The sequence below is a fragment of the Xiphophorus maculatus genome, chromosome 9 (genome assembly GCF_002775205.1).
Source record: "Xiphophorus maculatus strain JP 163 A chromosome 9, X_maculatus-5.0-male, whole genome shotgun sequence".
NCBI classification, from domain to species: Eukaryota; Metazoa; Chordata; class Actinopteri; order Cyprinodontiformes; family Poeciliidae; genus Xiphophorus; species Xiphophorus maculatus.
Window position 1 is genome coordinate 5107832 of NC_036451.1, and position 20361 is coordinate 5128192.

General features: G+C 37.3%; 1 protein-coding gene across 1 annotated transcript in view; it reads right to left on the bottom strand.

The window, feature by feature from the left end:
- pla2g4a (phospholipase A2 group IVA) overlaps window positions 1–20361 on the bottom strand; it is a 31747-nt gene that overhangs the window by 7116 nt on the left and 4270 nt on the right. The window contains exons 3-15 of the mRNA XM_014470563.2: window positions 18518–18599; window positions 17979–18127; window positions 17586–17699; window positions 17221–17258; window positions 16708–16852; window positions 14574–14710; window positions 13699–13921; window positions 13219–13333; window positions 8896–9033; window positions 8722–8811; window positions 6814–6879; window positions 1533–1663; window positions 1347–1458 (exon numbers count right to left, since the gene is read on the bottom strand). Coding sequence (XP_014326049.1) covers window positions 1347–1458; window positions 1533–1663; window positions 6814–6879; window positions 8722–8811; window positions 8896–9033; window positions 13219–13333; window positions 13699–13921; window positions 14574–14710; window positions 16708–16852; window positions 17221–17258; window positions 17586–17699; window positions 17979–18127; window positions 18518–18599 — 1540 coding nt within the window. The remainder of the gene's footprint in view (window positions 1–1346; window positions 1459–1532; window positions 1664–6813; window positions 6880–8721; window positions 8812–8895; window positions 9034–13218; window positions 13334–13698; window positions 13922–14573; window positions 14711–16707; window positions 16853–17220; window positions 17259–17585; window positions 17700–17978; window positions 18128–18517; window positions 18600–20361) is intronic.

Below are 20361 nucleotides of genomic sequence, written 5' to 3' on the forward strand. Positions count from 1 at the left end.
TGATAATCTAGTTCAAGTTCAAGAACACAAAGTCTCTTTAAGTAAACTTATGTATGTAAACTTCTAACTTCACAGAAATAACATCATGTTTGCCACAACTTGTCACCTAAATACACTGGATCCTGACTCATGACATCATAGAACTTGTCTAAAGAGAAATGGTTTCTGAGGATATTTCCACTGAAGAAACAAACTGGGTAATATCATGTAACCTAATCCAAGCCACAGTTTTTCCAAAAGCTAATCATGAGGACATCGTTCTGCACAAATCCATTCAAATGAGCTTATTCCTAAGTGACATTAACTTTGAACTTCATTACTGCTGTTTTTCCTTGAGTAACTTGAACACAATGCAGCTTGAACAGATTTTCTGGGCAATTTTTAAAAAGTTGTAACATTCACACTTGAAGCCACAAGCTTGCTGCTATGAGTACGGGCTTCGAGATGCTTTAGAGTTTTATCAATTTTATGTTTTCTCTCACTTTAAATGTAATCATAAAGATTGTGATTTTTGCAACTAGGGCCTACCAAAAGCCATAATTCTCCATGCCTTTTTTTACATTGATAACTTCATAAGCAGGATGATGACACTAAACACACAACCAGAGCTACAATGGAACGGTAGACCAAAGAATACTTATATGTTTGACTGGCCGAATCAAAGCTTTGGAGACTGGAGAATCGATTGATTCTTACTTTCCAGTTAGACTGAGTTTGATCTATTATCTAATGTCTAGGTTTGCACTCCAAAAAGTTTTCTTTCACATTTCGAAAATTTTTCTTGGTCTAAAATCTCAATAAGAAAAAAACAAACAAACATTTATGTTTTTGGCTTTAATCTGATAAGATGTGAACAATTTAATGGTTTTTGCAAGGCACATTTACTATAGTGCATGTAGTTTAATAGCCTAAGGCCTTTATGCAAGCATGTCAAAACGCCATGTAATAATAGTGGATAAAATTGACGAATAATGTGGTATTTATTGTACAAAAGTTTCAGATCAAAGCACCACCTTCTGGAGTGATGTAAAGACAACATATCACCATATAAAATATTTTAAAACTGCATCTAAGGTCTAATTTCATTAAAAAATATATATCATTTTAATCATTAGAAACTAAAACAATATAAAACAATGGTCCAGTGCACAAGGAGATCAAAAACAAGATGAGAAAAAGTGAACAAAACTTTGACTTCTGAATTATTCTGGTTGCATCAGAATTTAATCTCTAAATGGATTAAGAAGAAATGGTGAAAGTATCATGAATCATAGTAAAACTGTGTAACACGATCCTGCACCGTCTTGATGTAAAGCGTGAACAGCGAATCGTTATTATTTTCTTACCTGTTACAGCATCCACTTCATCTTCAGGTGTAAGCAGAGGATGTGACATTTCCGTTGTAGGAGAAAAGGGGATGCTGGTGTTCAGGTTCAGGCCCAGCATGAAGTTATGCACCTGGTGGGGTGATAAAAGGAGATTTTAGGCTAAGAAAATGCAGACTAACCTGTGTTGACTTTTAAGTAGTGTACCTTTCCAGCTCGACCCTCTCTTGTATTGAACAGGGCAGAGTCACTAAAGAGCGAAGTGAACATTCTCTGAACCCAGCTGGCCTGAGCGGTGCGGCTATACTCCTCCTCTGAATCTTGGTTTTCTGTTCCACCTAAAAACCAAAATAGAACAACAATCATCATCATCACATGAGCAAATCATTGAAAATAAGGTCAACAGGACTTCCGGGTCAACGCTGCAACAAGATGGCCGCATAAAAACAGGCTCCCCCGTGTCGGTAACTAAAATTTCCCCCTCGCTTAATTCAGATAATTACCAAAACTCCAGGCTAAACCACTTAAAGGGGGAAACTAACCGAAAACTATGCTGAAAACTAACAAGACCGAAAAGAAAAAACGACTAAAACACAAGATAATGGCAAACAGTCGGGAGATGCTAGTGAAGATGACGCTAATGCTACCCGAGGAAAGCTAGCGTTGACCCACAGCAATACGCGCTGCTGGACGGTCTCAAGACTCTTTCAAAAGACTTAAAAGAGTTTAAAAACAAAATGAAGCACGACATAGAAGAACTCAAAGAAGACGTAAAGGCTACAATGAAGGAAGATCTCAGCAGATTCAGACAGGAAATGATGCGGAGCTGCAGAACCAGAAGGGCAGTATCACCGAGGTACCGACCCGATGGAAATGAAAATGAGCTGCTTGAGACTTTAGAAAGGAACAGACAGACAGACAGACAGATAGCATTTATTGTCATTGAACAGAATTCAACGAAATTTCCATTGCAGCTCCCGTGCAAAAGGTCAAATATATACAGTAAAAATAAGCAAACACACAATAATAATAATAACAATATATACAGCTAAATTAACTAAAGGCACTCAACCATCCAAAGAAGTAGCAGCAGGTCCAATTATGGCAAAGTACAGATAATGTGACAGTGCAAAGTGCAGAACAATATGGCTGTGTGGGGGTGGGGGATATGTATGTATGACTGCGAGGTTATGATATGTGTGGGAGGGGGGGGCGGCAGGGAGTAATGGCTCTGACGGCTGTGGGGAAGAAGCTGTTTCTCAGTCTATTTGTTGTAGTCCATATATTCCTGTACCGCTTGCCTGATGGCAGCGGCACAAACAGTCTGTGGCCCGGGTGGCTGGAATCCATGGCTATGGATCCAGCTCTCTTCTTGACCCGGCCTGTGTAAATGGAGTCCAGGTCTTGGTGGGGGCATCCCACAATGCCTTGTGCTGTTCTCACCACCCGTGTCAGTTGTTTCCTCTCCAATGCTGTGCAGCTACCATACCACACAGTCATGTTGAGGCAGAGGATGCTCTCGATCATCGCCCTGTAAAAGTTCACGAGCAGCCGTGAGGAAAGTCCAGCCCGTCTGAGTTTCCTGAGGAAGAAGAGCCTTTGTTGTGCTTTCTTCACCAGGTGGGAGGTGTTTGTGTTCCAGGAGAAGTCAGACGTGATGTGGAGGCCCAGGAACTTGATGTTGTCCACACGTTCCACCACTTCTCCATCTATGAGAAGGGGAGTGTGATCCGTCTTCCTGGACCTTCTGTAGTCCACAATGACCTCCTTGGTCTTCCCTGTGTTCAGCACCAAGTTGTTGGCTGAACACCACTGAGTGAGCTGCAGAATCTCCTCTCTGTAGTGGGTCTCGTTGTTGTCTGAAATGAGACCCACTACTGTTGTGTCGTCCGCGTACTTCACGACTGTGTTGGTGAGGTGGATGGCCACGCAGTCGTGTGTAAACAGGGTGAAGAGAGCTGGGCTGAGCACACAGCCCTGCGGCGTGCCTGTGTTGAGGACCAGTGGGGACGATGTTGAGCCACTTATTCTCACCACCTGAGGCCTGTTGGTGAGGAAGTCTCTGATTCAGTGGCACAGTGAAGCGGGCAGCCCCACCTCGAGTAGCTTCAGCACCAGCTTGTCTGGGATGACGGTGTTAAATGCTGAGCTGAAGTCTACAAATAGCATCCTGACGTAGCTATGAACGACAAAACTTGTGGATTTGGAGAGTCGAAGCCGGAGAAATAATCTTCGTATCTATGGAGTTCCGGAAGGAAAAGAAGGTAGATGGGTCTCCGAGTTTGTCACCGATTTGCTAAATAAACAGCTTAAGCTACCAGATGGAAGTGAACTCCGGATACAGCTGGCACACCGAGCATTGGTACCCAGGCCGCCTCCCAACACAGCCCCGAGATCTAGAATTGTGAATTTTTTTGCAATTCAACACAAAAGAAATGGTTCTAAAGAAAGCCTGGGAGCAGAAAGTGGAGATGGAAGGCAAATGCCTTTATTTTGATAACGATTATGCTTCGGATGTCATAGAAAGACGCAAAGCATACGGCCCATTAAAGACAGCCTTGAAACAGAAAGGTATCAGATTCCAGACACAAAGATGAGAATCTTCTGGAACTCTGGAGTACAGACCTATGAGGACGCGGACGAAACAGCGTCGGATATGATCAAGACAGGCTTGGGCTTGACTCGGGTTCCAAAAGGAAACAAGTTAAGATTGGCCAAGGAGAGGCTGGACTCGCTGTTGCCATGGAAACGGATTCACAACACCGATACAGGTCAACGCGCGAGGGAGAAGCTTGCTGTGAGGATCAGCGACTCTGAACATCGACTCACAGGAGGTGGTTCGTATTATTATAAGAGCTGATTGACTTTTCCAGCCTGATTCAACCCAGTTTTGGATATCAATCTCTCTTCTGTTACCAAAGTTATCTGTTATAGGTCTTTTGTTAGACATTTAACCAAATACCGAATGGAGCAACTGTTGTAGTGTTTACCAAATGTTGGACTTATCTAGTATAAGTAGACCTCAGGCTACTACTAGAGAGGGCCCCCACCTTAGTGTGGTGTTTTGCCTTCCCCCCACCAGCAGGGACCCCGAGGGAAGTCCGTACACATCTCCACCTTTGGAAGTTTCTGTTCTATTTGTTCATCTATGTTTTAATAGCCCGTTTAGTTATTTGTTGGAGGTTCTTTTTCTGATATTGCATGGTGACCTTACTAATCTAAATAATGGTTGATAATATCAAGATTGTTTCGTTGAATGTGAATGATATGAACAATCCTATTAAACGCAAAACAATTTTTACTAAAATGCAAAAAGAGAAAGCACAGATAATTTATTTACAGGAAACACACCTGTCTAAACCGGAACATGAAAAGCTTAGGGGCTTTGGCTACTTAAATACATAATATAGCTCATTCAGACATGGAAACAAAAGAGGAGTTTCAATTCTAATTCATGACTCAGTAAAATTTGACTGTAGCCATGATCTATCAGATAAAGAAGGGAGATATGTGATAGTGAAGGGGACTCTTGAAAACGTAAAGGTAACAGTGGCCACAGACTGGCGACCTGTCCAGGGTGAACCCTGCCTCTCGCCCGAAATGTCTCACTGGAGATAGATGGATGGATGGATGGATTATGTTAATTACCTTTTCATGTTTTTAAAAAATATATTTATAATGTAAGTGTAGTCCGTTTTGATTGGTCCACATGGGTCAGTGCCTTGCGTTGTTTCATCCTCAGCATGTCACCTATAGCACTAGAGAGGCTTTCTAAGGAGCCAGTGAGTTACCTCAAGTTTTAGTTACTTAGAAAATAACTAAAACATTCTGGAAACTGGCCATTAATCACTGATTTAGCCCACCATGGTCTATATAACGTGAACAATTGTACAACAAAAGAGCAAGCTAAGCAACTCATGAGTCAGACCAAGAAAACTTGATTTGTATCAATATTTTTTTTTCCCTAACTTCAAATGAAAGAGGAGGAAATACTTGAGAAAACAAACTATGTTTTACTAACCATGCTTGGTTTGCACTACGTGCTGCAAAACGCAAACCTACATAAAGAAAGGAAAGATAAGTGGAGTCTACTGACAAAATGTCACTAACAATGGGGCATGAAGAAAAAAGTCTATGAAAGTCAACACAAAAGGACTTTACTCTCTAATCCTGTTTCTTTTTTTACACCAAAGAATTTCACAAAGACATCATTTAGCTCTCAACGCATCACGCCAATTTGTGAGTTTTCAAACATGTTTTGGATTTTATCATCTGACCTTGATAAACAGTAAACCATAAAACATTTGTGGTATTTGGCTACCATCATACCTGTAGTTTTATTTTAATCTAAGTGACTTCCTCTTAATAATTCTCTACAAATGCAATGGCTTTCGCATGCGTTATAACAGAAAAGAACAGTGAGATAATTATGGTGGATTATGGTCGATAATCTTATCATGGTTAGATTTCAAACATTGTTAACTCTTTAATCCACTTTTTGCTTGCAGAAATGGAGAGAGGCCCAACCTGAACAAAACAGGCAAATATATATCAAGTCAATAACTTTTTAAATCTTTAAAAATCTGTTGATTTTATAGTGTTTTTCCTCATGTGTCTGCTCCCTGTTTAATACATATTCCTTAACACCTGTATCTATGCATAAGAAAAGTCAAATTCTGAGGACTTTTGAGATTAAATAATTCACAAAAGTTTAGAAAACAGTTTCTAAAGAGATCTGAACCAAGACCAAGAATCTGGTGAAAATTTTTGTCATGCAAGAAAGATGCCAATGCCAATAGAAGAAGTCTCATTTAAACTTTTAGATACAGAATATGTGTGCGCTGGTCAGAAGACACCAAAATTAAACGATTTTATTACCTATATGCAAAATGCGTGTACAAAAGTTTTACACTGAACAGACTGTCCCCACAGTGGAACAGGATAGTGACACCATCATGCTTTTATTAAAGCTGGTTAGTGTTGACCGTCAGAAATTGTTTGAAAATACAAAGTTTTAAATTTCATCTAAATATAGAAAACTCTGACACACCTTCTAAGGCGTATGCACGCATTGGAAAATGAATTGGTTATTTGTTACTTAAAGTCATGCAGCTTTAAAAAGAGAAACATTAGACTTCTTCACATGCAGGAACAGAGTTCATTTGAAACCAAAGTCTTTCTTTTTCTGACACACCCTTTTTTTTTCAAACCTGTTTCTCTCTTTCGTTATCTTCCACACATTGTCTTTTTTTCTATTTATAGCTTTTTTTCAATAAAAGTCTAGTTTTTTTAATCACAATAGACAGCTTCTCAAAAGTCTAAGTGAAACATTCATTAATCAGCAGAGCCTCTTAAGCAAAATGGCTTTTCTCATGCAGCTGTCACGCCAGCTGATGCAAATGGAATCTCTGCTTCAAACACATCAGTGTGACAATTATTCACAGTAAATCAGCTGTGCATTAAATCCTTTGTGTATTTCTCAGCTTACCTTTTCTTGGTTCATCGTCATTGTCAAGGCTGTCCTCTCCAACAATGTGCTGGGGTTTGATTTGCTCTGTAAGATGCACAAAACAATTCTTCACTCTGCAAGTCCTTAAACAAGTTTATTTTAAGTTTTAAAGTAAACCTGATATCCTGTTTCGTAAGGTTTTGTGGCATTATCATATTACCATCAGCTGCTTATCTATCTTTGTGAGAACTACTCCAGATAAAACAACATTCTTAAACTATGTGGATATTTTCTCACACATTTGTCCAACTCATTGTCACAGTCTGTCTGTATGACATAAACGCCGCCACATACAAAAGCATTCAAAGGAAGAGCTAGTGAGCTGTCATGAAGTTAATATCTCCCCTCACAACTGGGTTGTCACTAGTACCCAAACTGCATTTTTTAAAAGCTCTTCGAAGGTGTGAGATGAAGCATTAGGACTAAAAACAATCTCTGGTGACATTTGTGACAGATAAAAGCATCTCAGGCATGCAGTGATTTCCATTTTAATGTGAGGATGTTCCAAGGAAACTGTTTTCAATCAGATATAATCTGATTGAAAACAAAAAGAAAGCAAAAAGAAAGCTGCCATCAAGAACTAACACAAGTGACCCATGACCAAAAGAGCAGATTTCTGATTCTGTTTACACAGATTCCAACATTTACAAACTAATCTAAAACTCTCTCGCAATCACAACCTGAATGTCCTCAATTTTAGCTATTATATGAATACTAGACATTATATTTAGCTAGTAAAATTCTGTCACAAACTTTGGACCAAAGGTCTTGTTTTGCTTTTTATATTCAGTTATTTTTTTAGGTTTAAGATTACTTGTAGTACTTTGGTGTTTTGTGTTTTTGTTCAGCTATTATCTGCAGTCTTTATCATTATCGTTCTCTTTTTATCTTCTTGGTTTACTTCCTAAGTTCAACTTGCCTTCCTTCACAGCTGTTCCCAGTTTCTAATCAACCACCTTCTTGTTCAGTAATTACCTCCCATGCATATACAGTATCTCTCTCTCTGTCAGTCAGCTCTTTGTCAGATCATCCTGGTATGCCACCAGTGGTTCCTTGTTCTGTAGTATTTGGATTCATACCTACATTTTTGTTTTTGGATCTTGCTTTTCATAATTTTATGACAAATTCAGAATCATTTTGTTCCACTTTTTTTTTTACAGGTGTGTCACTGAGATCTTAATTTATTTTAGCAATGCAATTCAAAAACGTGAAACTCTTAGATGTAGCTGTAACAAACAGATACGTCTTAAACATTTCTCTCAGGTAATTTTGATGAATAAATATTTAAATAAGGCAAAAAAGGGGATTTAATCTGCTTATCAACTTTGATTGTGCAAGTTTTTCTACCAGGTTTTTTCCCCTTAACTCATTTTTCAATTAACTTCTTGGAAAATAAATCATGAAATTTTATTTCTAGAAAAACTAAATATATTGCTCTGTGTAATAAATCTAAATATGTGATCAGCTTTTTACATTTATTTGCTGAAATAAATTCTCCTTTTCAATCATCTCATTCATTGAGGTGCACCTGCAACATTTATTTTAATTTATTTACCTTCATCTGTGTAAGTAGTCTGTTTTGCAATTTTTGTAAAGAGAGGAATTTTTTGAAATTTCTTTCTTTTACTAGATCAGCCTTTGCTGTAATATTTGGGAAAAAAATCTATTTTAAGAAACTTTGATTAGTCCTTTTTTTACCCAAAGTGTCAATCATTTGTTTGTTTTTAAATTTCAATCAGGTCTGGAAAACTAGAGACGGGATATACGTTTAAAAATCTCCAGCTGAAACTCCTGACAGATCTCTAAGCTAACTTGGTGAAACAGTTTTGTTACATTTCTCATTCATTTTGTTTCCAAATAAAAGGAGAAAACAGAATAATAGATTACCTAACTCCTCCTCCATGGTGCTGCCTCCGGCTGTGTCCTTGACTCCCAGCACTCGGTTGAACAGAATGGAGAAGGCACTTCCCCACACACCTGCCACACCAAAACATGCTCAGTCAATATTGAACAGCAGAAGACACCCAAATCAAGTGCTCTGGTTGAAATTGTCATCCTTACCCATCAGGAAATGAAGAGGGTTCTCTTCATACTTCTTCACAACTGTTCCCATGAAGAACTTGCTTCCAAACAGGTCGGGCGTCATGAAGGTGCCATATTTTGCCATTCCGATTTCATACGGGGTGAACTCCACCCAATCTGGAGGTTGGAATTAGTTAATGTGAAAAATTGTTACTCACCAAATAATGTATCCACTTTAGATGTAATAAATGATGGGAAAGCAACATTAAAAACTTTAAAAGCTGCCTTTGCCTGGAACCACAGTAGAGAAATAAGAGAGATAAATCTTTATTGTCATTGTCACAAGGACAACGAAATTTAAAAGGTGCCATCAGTAGTTTTTAAATTTGTTTTTAACATCCCCTTTTGGTACATCTACCAAATATAGTCGCCTCATAAACAGCCTGTGTAGGGATTCAGTACTTTTGGGATTTAACCACGCCAGTCTTGAGCAGCAAAAAGTTACATTTCTGGAGCAACCATCTGAGGCTATGTTCACACAGCAGGTGAATGAGACCCGCAGTTTGAACTGCCATGATCTTTTCACCCCCAATAATATCTGATCTGTGCCACTTCCAAACATTTGCAGTCTGAACGGTAATGTCACGTTTAATCTGACTTTCATGTCAGATTAAATGTGGCAGACGCAGCTAATCTAGACATAAACAATTGATAAAAAATTATGATTATGAACCTGTAAAAGAAGTCTGTGTCAGTGAAGCGCACTGCGCATCCAAACAGATTTCGGTAAAGAAATTGCAATCAATGTGCCACAAAAAGCCACTAATATTAGTTGTGTTTTCTTTTTATTACCTTCCTTTGTGTTGATACAATACTGTTGGCTCCCATTGTCCAGTTAACTTTACAATGGCGCTATGAAACGACTCAGTTTATTATTACCTCTCTAAACATTGCACTGCTTGTGACAATTGGATTTCAGCAAAAAACTGGAATTGAGCATCAAGAATTGCAGCCTTAGTCTCCTGGTTTCCTATCATTGAGGCACTTTAGGATGGAATCAAACACGCAGTTCCTTTAAGACAACCCAGACCTTAAAGGGACTGAAGGCTTTTCTCCAAGAACTGACATTTTTATTATCTGAGAAAACAAAGTACTTCATCTACAAAAATAAAAAACAACAGACATCAAGCTGTCAACCTTTGATCGGGGCTATGTGGGTAGCTTCTGATGTCAATATAATTGAAAAAACTAACACAACAGGATGACAGTAAATGGCTTCACCCCACCATGAGTAAAATAATTTATATCTTCTGAATAATAGGCTCTAAAAATAACTGAAATTCTGCCAGCGTGTGAGCGTGAACGTGTGAGCGTAAGCATTCCTAAGTTTGTGGAGACTTCCTCTGGTACATGTCCACATTTCAAACATTACTAATCACATCAACAAAACTTAACTGCTTCACGGTTGGACAACTACCTAAGGTAGTAAATGTCATTTTCACACTTACACGGTTGCAATGTTTGTCATCGAGACAGTTTTTTTTTTTTTTCAACTGTTAGGTACCGCTGCTGTGTGATAAGAAAAGAGAAACGTGTAATTCCAGATTGGGTACAGGTTTTGCGTCATCTTCGTAAATGCGTGTCGAAGTGGCTCTTCACAATAGTACCTTTTCATCAACAACAAGAGAGGGAATACCTTACTCCGGGTCAGTTTTCTCACAGAGGCTATTGTGAGAGCAGAGCCCTGTGCATATTTATAATAAACTGACACCCCGGTGGATCAAATCTCGAGGGAAATTTCTCAGTAAATCGGCCCACAGTGAAATATCTCCCCACGTGATTGTGGGTGACCCCTTCCCGGAATAATTCAATAATTATCTGATCTATATGCAAATAAATAAACGTAACAGGAGGGTAGAATATGTGATTCATCTGTAAATTATATTTAACTGTCAATTAAGGGAAATCATGCACCTGCTAGTGCTTCTGTGACATCAAATGTACTTTCAGGGATGTGAATCTATATACTATGTATTTTAAAATGTAGAAATTCAAAAGGAACATTTTAAAAAGTTATTCGGCATGTTAGTGTTCAGGTTCAGTGCAGCTCAGCTGATAACGACACTCAGGCGAACAATAAGACGTTTGTGATGTGATTAACTACAAAGATTTTACAATAAGTTGACCGCACTGCCGAGTCTACGCTTTCCTTTCAAAGATTATGTTTTTGAAAGGAAAAAAAATAATCTTAAATGTCAATGTGAGGTTATGTAGTCTTTTTTACATTTGTCTGCATTTAGTTGTGTATTAGATTCTACATCTACATGACAGAATTAAAGACCCTCCTACTGTCTTATTGGCTTCCCAGTGCCTTCTTATGCACTGAAAACCTAAGATCTTATGTTTCTTTTCATGTTTTGCTTTTGCCTGTTTCACAAGCTATTTTATTTCTTTATTTATTTCACACAGGGTTACAAAAAACAAGAGAACAAGCAATCAGTGGGACATATACAGTATATATCAGTGTAGATATAAAACAATGCAAACCATAACACCCAAATGTCTAAATCAGTGATTAAACCTTTAAGAACAAGTACAATGTGCATAATCTTAAAAGTACCACCACGCTGTCCAGACATTTTCAAACCGTTAGGACGATAGTTAGCTGATTTGTGTTGTATTAAAACAAGAGAAAATCATTCAAAAATGTAAATAATTAACGGAAGATTAATTGCATCTATCTCCCTAAGTTATTTGTGGGTAAATCATTCCTTAAAATAACTACATAAACTACCTTTGTTTGTGAAAAACGGTCTTTAAGTGTTTGAATACAAAAAACTTGTCAAAACATATATTTTTATGAGCATCGGAAGAAGGTGTGTGCAGCCAAGAAATGGAAAAGCTCATTGTATGAGCCATATATATACATTTTTGGAACTTAATACAAAATGTTATTTTGTGTTTACATGAGTTTTTATTTTTTACTCTGCTATTTGAAAAAGATAAGGATCTGTAATTGTATTGTGCATAAGCTTATTGAGATTATTTTGATTGGTTATTGACTAATTAGTTTATGAAAGTACTTGCTCATTGTAGAAGTCTGGCACCTTGAGAGTAACAGAGTCTTTTGACCATCACTTTCTATTTGTTTTATTTTCTTTTAAGTTCAGTAAAGACTTAAAGACCTCTTTTTTTTTTAGAAGAAATGTGTCGCGTATGAAAGAGTTTGAAGGGGCTAGACTTGTGAGAGCTTGCCACACTTGCACTCATTTATAAAAGCAATCAAAAGGAAGTGGTTAATACTCTGTGTTCAGTAAAAGATCATGGTTTCTACTGACTTTAAAGACACAGGTTTACCTGCTACATGCTGAACTGCAAGAAAGTTTGCTGTTTTTTCCCTCCATCCCACTTTTTGATTAGTTTTCATAAATCATGGCTGTGTTTGCTGTCGAACATCCCTACATGGAATTAAGTGTAAATCAATCTGTCAAGTCTTCTCTCTCTTTACAAAGAGTGCCTGATTGCTTATCTCCTTTTAGCAACACTGGAACATTTGTAGTCAAACAGCAATTAAAACTAAATTTTTTCATCACTACAAAGTGAAATTAAAAGATTGACGGTGAAACTGAGTCAGAAATGCAGTTTATAAACTGGAACTCCTTGTGTTGCACTCTGTGAAAGTTAATATAAATGAACAGGAGACAATGAAATCTTAAAATACCAGAGCTAATCCGACTTTTTATTAATATTGTAGCTCCATGTCTTTGTTTTATTGTTTACAGATGTCTTATTTAATATCCAATAAAAGTTCAACTAAACCCTGGTTTTTAAACATGGCACTAATACCAACGAAGGCAGGTTAAAGCCTGGACCGGTCGACACACAAAAACACACAAACACACTCATTGATAAGGACCGTTTTTGTCATAATGAGCCGACCGCCAACTAACGATGAAATGAGTTAAGATAGCAGCAGTTTAGTCCTTAGTTCTTTCTCTTTTTAAAAGTTTAACTGCAGTTCACTGAAGCAGTTACCATAGAGCCCACACCAACAAAGAGGAAGTGTTGTGTTATATGGGACAAACCTAGAATAACCACAAACTGGTGCTTAAGATAGTTCCTTTATTTAGCTCAGCTAATGTTTTCTGTAACTGCAGAATTAAATGAGGGCTGAACACATCGGACCACATCCTGTCTTTGACACCAACGCTACATTACAAGGAATATGTGTTGGCTGCTTATTTTGCATGTGGTCTCACTGAACATCTGTATACATTACTCATTATTCATGCAAATATAGGTCTGCTGGGAATATGAGGTAAAAGAGATGAGCTTTTAACATAAAACAAGAATACGAATTACCTGCAAACATGAGCTCTGAAACATCTGGTTTGACGTGTAGACATGTGAAGAGAGGTAGAGGGCTCTGGGACTGGTTTATTTTCCCCTGGATGTTACTTAGCTTGATATCCATTCTCTGAATAAAGAGACCATAATGCTTGAATCAGTTCATACGCACTAATGTCCACATTTCTAACATCTAAGAAATAATAATTACATTCCCCAAACTACAGTAGGTAAATTTATATAAAAATGTTTTGTTTTTTTTTACATATTTATTAAAACTGTCACTATGTTGTGACAGTTTGATATGAGACAGATAATCTGTGAAAAAAAATCTGTGCCCTCTCTCAATGCTAACTGCAGAAATACACTGCTTAGTCAGAAACAACCAATGTTTCTTTTAAAGAAAATAAACATTTAATAATTGAGTTAGACTAAAACAGGGGAATTCACTGGTTTTCATGAGTAAAATAAATAGTAGCTGTATGTGGCTCCTACCGCAGGTATAAGAGTTTCTCCTATGAGCATGCCGAATACATCGGTAAATGTAACTGGCTGCCCTGAAGCTTTTTTGGTCCACAGGGCCTGGATGTAGTTGGTGATGTGCTGGGGCAGCAGCAGTCTGAGAGGATTGCCGCTGACTCTTTTCATCAGCTCACTGTTGATGTCTTTCGGACCCTTGTCTGGAAAGTCGGGGTGGGAGTAGAGAGTAGACATGTACCTGGAGAGATAAAGTGGAAGAACGATAGAAAGAGGTGGTTTCAAATTACAATTACAGAATAAATAAGTACAAATAAGTAATTTTTGCTGTCATACAACCACAAACTTTGATATATTTTGAAGGGATTTTATGTGAGTCATGCTCCAAGTCTTTAACAGTTTTTTTTCTCCCCATTGCCTTTCCATCTCTGACTCTGACGAGTTTTGATCTTCCTACTGAAGAAAAGCATTCCCACTGAGTCGTTACTGATTAACTGCATTTTGCTGATACCAACATGTGTTCTGACTGATGTGTATTGTTAGTTAAGGTTTTCTCTTCCATCAATGGTGGATTTATGGAGGGCATGCAACCAAATCTCTCAACTGGCCTCTGCAGGGCTGCAACTCCTCCAGATATGTTTGGTCACTGGACTCTATTTCATATTTTTGGATATAAAAAGTTTGAAATCCATGAATCATTTCCTTCTACTCTCCAAATATGCACTGCTTTGTGTTGATATATCACATAAAATCCCCCCAAAATACACTGAAGTTCATGATTGCAGTGGCGAGACAAAGTAAGAGAAAAGAAAATACTAATAAATAAAGAAAAGGCAAAGAAACAAGTATGATAAAGGTGAGACATGAAGAAAACAGAGCAGGTAAACACGTACCACGTGGATCCAGAGAGGCCTGCAACATATGTGGCACAGTCTAAGACGCCAGACTCAAACAGGGCCTTCATCACTCCAGAAAACCCGACCATTGCACGAAAACCCCCGCCTGAACCTGCAATGGCTATCACTGGAACCTGGAACAGGCAAGCAAATTTATAATAAGAGGAAAAAAGATATGCTTATTAACATCTTTATAACCTACAGGCTTAAAAACAGTGGATTCAATCTGGATTATTCTTCAAGCTTTAGTAATTTCCCTTTGCACAGCTTGAATGCCGAGCTAGTTACATCATGCCTTTGCAGCAGTCCCTTCCCCAAGTTGTGTTTTAACCACTTCAGCTATTTCCTAATTCTTATTGTGTAACACAAGTTCCCAGCCTGTAAAATCCATAATTTCTGAATATTTCCACCGTCAGGCCACAAAGGGAGTTGGAGGATAGCCTTCACAGTAAAAGACTGTAACTGGATACCTCATCCCTCCATAACTTCTCGTACAATGAGGAGAGAGAACGTCTGGCTAGAGCTTATCGCCAGCTAGCAGGGGCACCACGCCAAAACAGCTCTGGTGGGACAGGAAGCTAAACTAAATGCATGGGAGAAAAGGTTGGAGTTTTGCGTCAGAGATTTCCAGTTCATGTCAGTAAGTCTGCACTGAAGCCTGATTATAATGTCTAAAGGCAACAGACCTTAACGCTTTGGACTGTTTTTCCTTTGGTCATTTTTTAAATAACCTTTCCTGGAGCTAAAGATAAGCGGGAATGTGGAGTAAAGCAAATACTACTGTAAACACACATCAGAACCATCACTACTTTGTAAAACGGAATAAACTCAGCAGAGATGATGTAGAAATGTAGGAAATATCATGTTGTTTCATGTCAGTGGCAGGGTTAACGTAATGCATTATGAAAACAGTTTCAGAGCCAATATTAACCCTTCCTGTTTTTCAGGTTATCAGTGAGGGGACAGGATAAACGTTAGCTTACCTTTCTGATAAAAAAACAAAAAAAAACAAGTTTTGATTTTGCATTGAGCTGACTGTGAACCAGATCAAAGTGTTTCCTTATTATGGGTCACTGACCAAAGTAAAGCCTTATACGTTTTGTAGAGAGAATCAACACTGATATTGTTTGTTGTTTGAATCTGTTCAGGTTTTTTTTTATATATTACATAATTTATAATTATTTTACCACCCGCATACCAACTCCTGATGATTTATTTTTAACCGAATGGCAGCCATATTGTTGTTGTTTATTCCCATACCATGTGAGAGTTACAGTGCTTTACAAAAAACATTATACCTCATAAACTTTTGTTTTTTCAGACTGCAAGCATAAAGTTCAATGTAAGTAACTCGGATTCGATTCCATGAACCAAACTAAAGTGGTAAATAAGTGTGAGGGGGAAAATCATGTTTTCCAAATTTTCCTTTATTTATTAACTATTAAATATTTTTACCCATTCTTTGCTAAATGGCTCAAGCTCAGTCAAAATGGATGGAAAGCTTTTGTGAAAATCCCTTTCTAACCACCGTTAGGTCTGGACTTTGACTAGGTCATTCTAACATATAAATTTGGTTTGATTTAAATTGTAACTAAAGAAAAAGGTCTGACAAACAAATGTAAGTTAAACCCAATCCAGACATTATTTTAATAAACAAAATTTAAAACTATCATTTTTCTTCTGGTTCATAAATATGTGCTATTTCAGGTTTCTCATAAAATAACATGCAATGAATTTCAAGGGAGTAATGTGAGAAAAAGTTGATAAAATTAAAAAGGTTGGATACTTTTGCAAGACTCTGTAAACACTTCACCGTGTCATGTGTGTTATTTAGGCACCAAGTAATTGAAAAACGACATAGAAGTTGTACATCTGAAGTGTAAGCAGTGTTTACTTTTTTAATTCAAACAGGTGAAACTTTTGCAAGTAAGAACTTAAATGTGACCATTTAAAATGTGTTAAAAATGACACGAAAAAAGTGTGTTAAAAACATGCTGAGTCATTACATTCCAGCCTGTTTCTAGGTAGGAGTATAAAGTGAGTAAAACTGAGAACTTAAGTTATCACTTCAGTAACCAGCTGCCGGTTCAATAGTAAATGTAAAAAAATGCCTCTGCGTTTCTGCACTCACCTCCTGCGGAGAGCTGGGGAGGAAGCAAGGCTTCTCCATGTCGAGGAGCTTTTTAATGCCGAGCATCACTCTCTCTCTGCGGGTGTGTCGAAACTCCTTCTCTTTGTCACACAAGGCCAAGCTGAACCTCAGGTCCAGGTTTGTGCTGAAGATGCAGAAAATAAGATTTAGGTTTCACTAAAATGGTGACTCATGTAGAGCAAGCAGGTGGTTAGAGAATAAAATCTGCCAACAGGATGATCAAAACTGATCTTTTTGGTCGGATAAGATCTGCTGTCAGGTGGTCTGCTGTGAAACTCTTTCATCTTTATCACTCACCTTCATTTAATTACAAACTTTTTCTGGAACATTGCATTAAATGCAATTACGGGAAGGAATCAGCTGCAGACTGTATTTGATTACTCATTTACTTTGTTAGGCAGTTAGTCTGGTTCTACTGTGACAGCACCTTTATTAACCAATATTACTTTTTAAATTTAACTAAACAATATTTAATTTTGATTAAAAACTTACCAGATTTCCACTATCATCTCCAAGTGTACTTTGGTTGCCTGTAAAAATAAACATTATGTGGTTATTTAAGTGTGACAGAAGCCACAGCAGGAAACAAACTATCCAAATGGAAAAAGATGTTACTCTTGGCACACAACCACCTCAATAAACATGTAAATATATCATCATTCCTGACATTATTTCACCGAGGCTTTCCTGACATGCGTCCAAAGCGCTCATTTCTGCAGTAATGCACATTTACATAATACCTTTGATAGTCATTTGCGAGAATTTAAATTAAATTAAATTGGGAGAACATTTTCCAACAACATTTGCCATTCAAGCATACAAATATTAGGACGTATAAACGAAAGTGACAGCCTTACTTTTCCGAATTTGAAAGTTTCCAGCTTTTTCTGGCCCACTTTGAGCTTGGTGATGTCAAAGGATGCCGTCCCAAGTGTCTCATCCATAACATAGTTGGCATCCATTAATGTCAGCTGATTGGAATAAACAGTAAAGTTTATGCTGTAGAACATTTCAGTGGAAATGTGTGAGTATTCTGTTTAGCTTCACCCAGATTAAATTAAACAAACTTTGGAAAATTGTCTAAGCAAAAAAAACGAAACATTTTGAGTCATAGTCCTGTTTTATAGTTGCAGTGGTACTTTCATACTTCATAATAACACAAGCTGTGTTAAATGGATTTGCGCTCTGTTGCATCATTTCTCAGTCTAACACTGCAGAACTAGAACTGGACTTTCAAATGCAAATCTCACCTCCAACACATTCGGCTGGCAGGGATCTAAAATGAAATGAAAAGTCTCATTCCACTTTGGGTTGATGTCGTTGTCTATGTGCTTCGTCCTCTTCCTGCTCTCCGGAGCAGTTGGGATGAACAGCTCCACATATGGATCTGGAGTATCCACTAAACACATCACAGATTGGGTAGATTTACTAAATGATCAGATCTAATTTGGCAGAAAGAGACTCTTTTGTGTCATTTGGAAATCAGAAATATAAGCAAGCGTATTTATATGTATAAAGTTCCTCAAGGCTCTATTCTGGGGTTACTTTTATTTAATATTGGCACTTATTATGCTTATGCTACATTTTTTGCATCATCTCATAACCATAGTATCTTACCAAAAAGAATGCAGTGTAAATTGTGACATCTATTGCCTAAATAGCATTTTAGACATCATTAATAATATTTATTTTACATTTTTAATGAATATGAATACAAAAATCTACTCAAAACAATGAAAACATGGAGCATTCAGATTCATAATTGTTTAAAATACGCTTAAATACTTACGCAGGTCACCAAGCGCTCCTTTGGTAACACTTTCAGCACGAACCACAGTCACAGTGAATTTGTGAGAGATTTGATGTTCCACCTACAACACAGCTCATATTTAGTTCAAAACAATTTTCTCACACAGAATGTGTGAGAAAATTTGTAAAACCAGCGTAAAGAAAATGACAACAGATTTGCATGAGAAAGTCGGTTGTAAAATGAATCGTCAACCAAGGAAAACATCCGGCAGGTTTGGCATGACGGCTGATAATCAAACCCATTGTGAAACGTTTCACTTTGTCCCTCTTTGATTGAAAACATGTATGCGTGTACTATACAGTTAAAGACTACATTTATTTTTTATTTCCAGGGTTATGCAGATTAATTATAGACTAAAACAGGCAGCTAAACAACTTCCATTTTCTTTTTTAAAATAATTGCTAACTACAGACGTATTGCAAGCACTTCCGGCACATTCCATCTTTTCAATGTTTTTTGGAAGATGACGACTTTTAGGGTGCGACCAACTTAACACAATAGAAATTTATGACGACAAAAGCTATTATGTTTGGACGCAGTCAACTACACTGACAATGATATTCAAAAATTTGATTGGGACATCTCTAATGAAAACACAAACATTGTTTGGTTGATAAAAAAGCCAGAAAGTAGATGACTCATTGAGGCAAAAATGGAGAGCATAGATTAAAGTTTGCTGGACTTGAACGGAAGGTTTAAAATTTGTGCAAAATGACAGAAAATTACAGTTCAAGTTGTTTCTACTCTGAATAGTTGTGAGCTTGACTTAATTTTTTTGTTTCTCCAAACTTAGATCACAGTCATTGACTGCTATCTTCCTCAGGCAACATAAGTAAGTATACTCCCCAGTGCGAAAATTAACTTTCCCCAGAATTATGTGGCACAATTACAGTAATTATTGCTTCATATATTTCTAAAAAGAAAAAAAAATTATTCTCTATTTGATTGTGTTGGCAACACTCCAGTTTAAACAGAATCCACCCAGTTGTATTCACGAGCTGAGAATGTTATAACCATTTATCAAACTATCACAATAAGACAGACAGGATGTGCTGACTCACAGCTCAAAATCAAACATCACTTGTTTCTTTGGTATGATCAGTAATAGGCTTAGGCATGTATCTATTTCTGTTTATTGATCACACCCTAGGAATTACAGAGGGAACTGCAATGTTACATATTAATTTGTAAAATCTAAGATTACTTTTTTTTTTCTTTTTTTTGTCCTTACAACAATTTTGACAGTTTAGAAATAGATTGTGTTAACTGCAACTAAACTGTGGGCGTCATCCATTTGCTCTATTAAAAAGCAGAACATGCGTTTCTCTTCGTCTGTTGCTATGTTACCTTGTTACATCCAGAGTAATTTTTAGGTGGGCCCATTCCCAAAACATTACAGCAGCCTTGAAAGAACACTATCACATGGGTGTCATCTGGATATCATTTTACTCCTAAAGGACATTTTAGTTTTAAAACTCTAAACACAGGAAATATAACAAATTCAAGATGGCACAAGAATGTCAGGAATACTAGTCTTACAAAGATGATCTCAAACCTGTGTTCAAATTAAGAAAAAACTCTGATCTGTACATCAATAGTTTGGGTTTTTGACACTTTAATTTGCATTTGTTGAAGGAAAATTATCTGAGTCCTTCTGTGGAAGGACTGAACCATCTGGGATATGTTTTACTTTTTGGCATAGAGCAGCTACATGTATGAAGATACAATGAAATTATTAAATAGCTTCGCATTCAAAACTATTAACCACATTTAAGACAATCTAGGATGCACATATTTGCTGTACAGGCAAATTACTACAAATC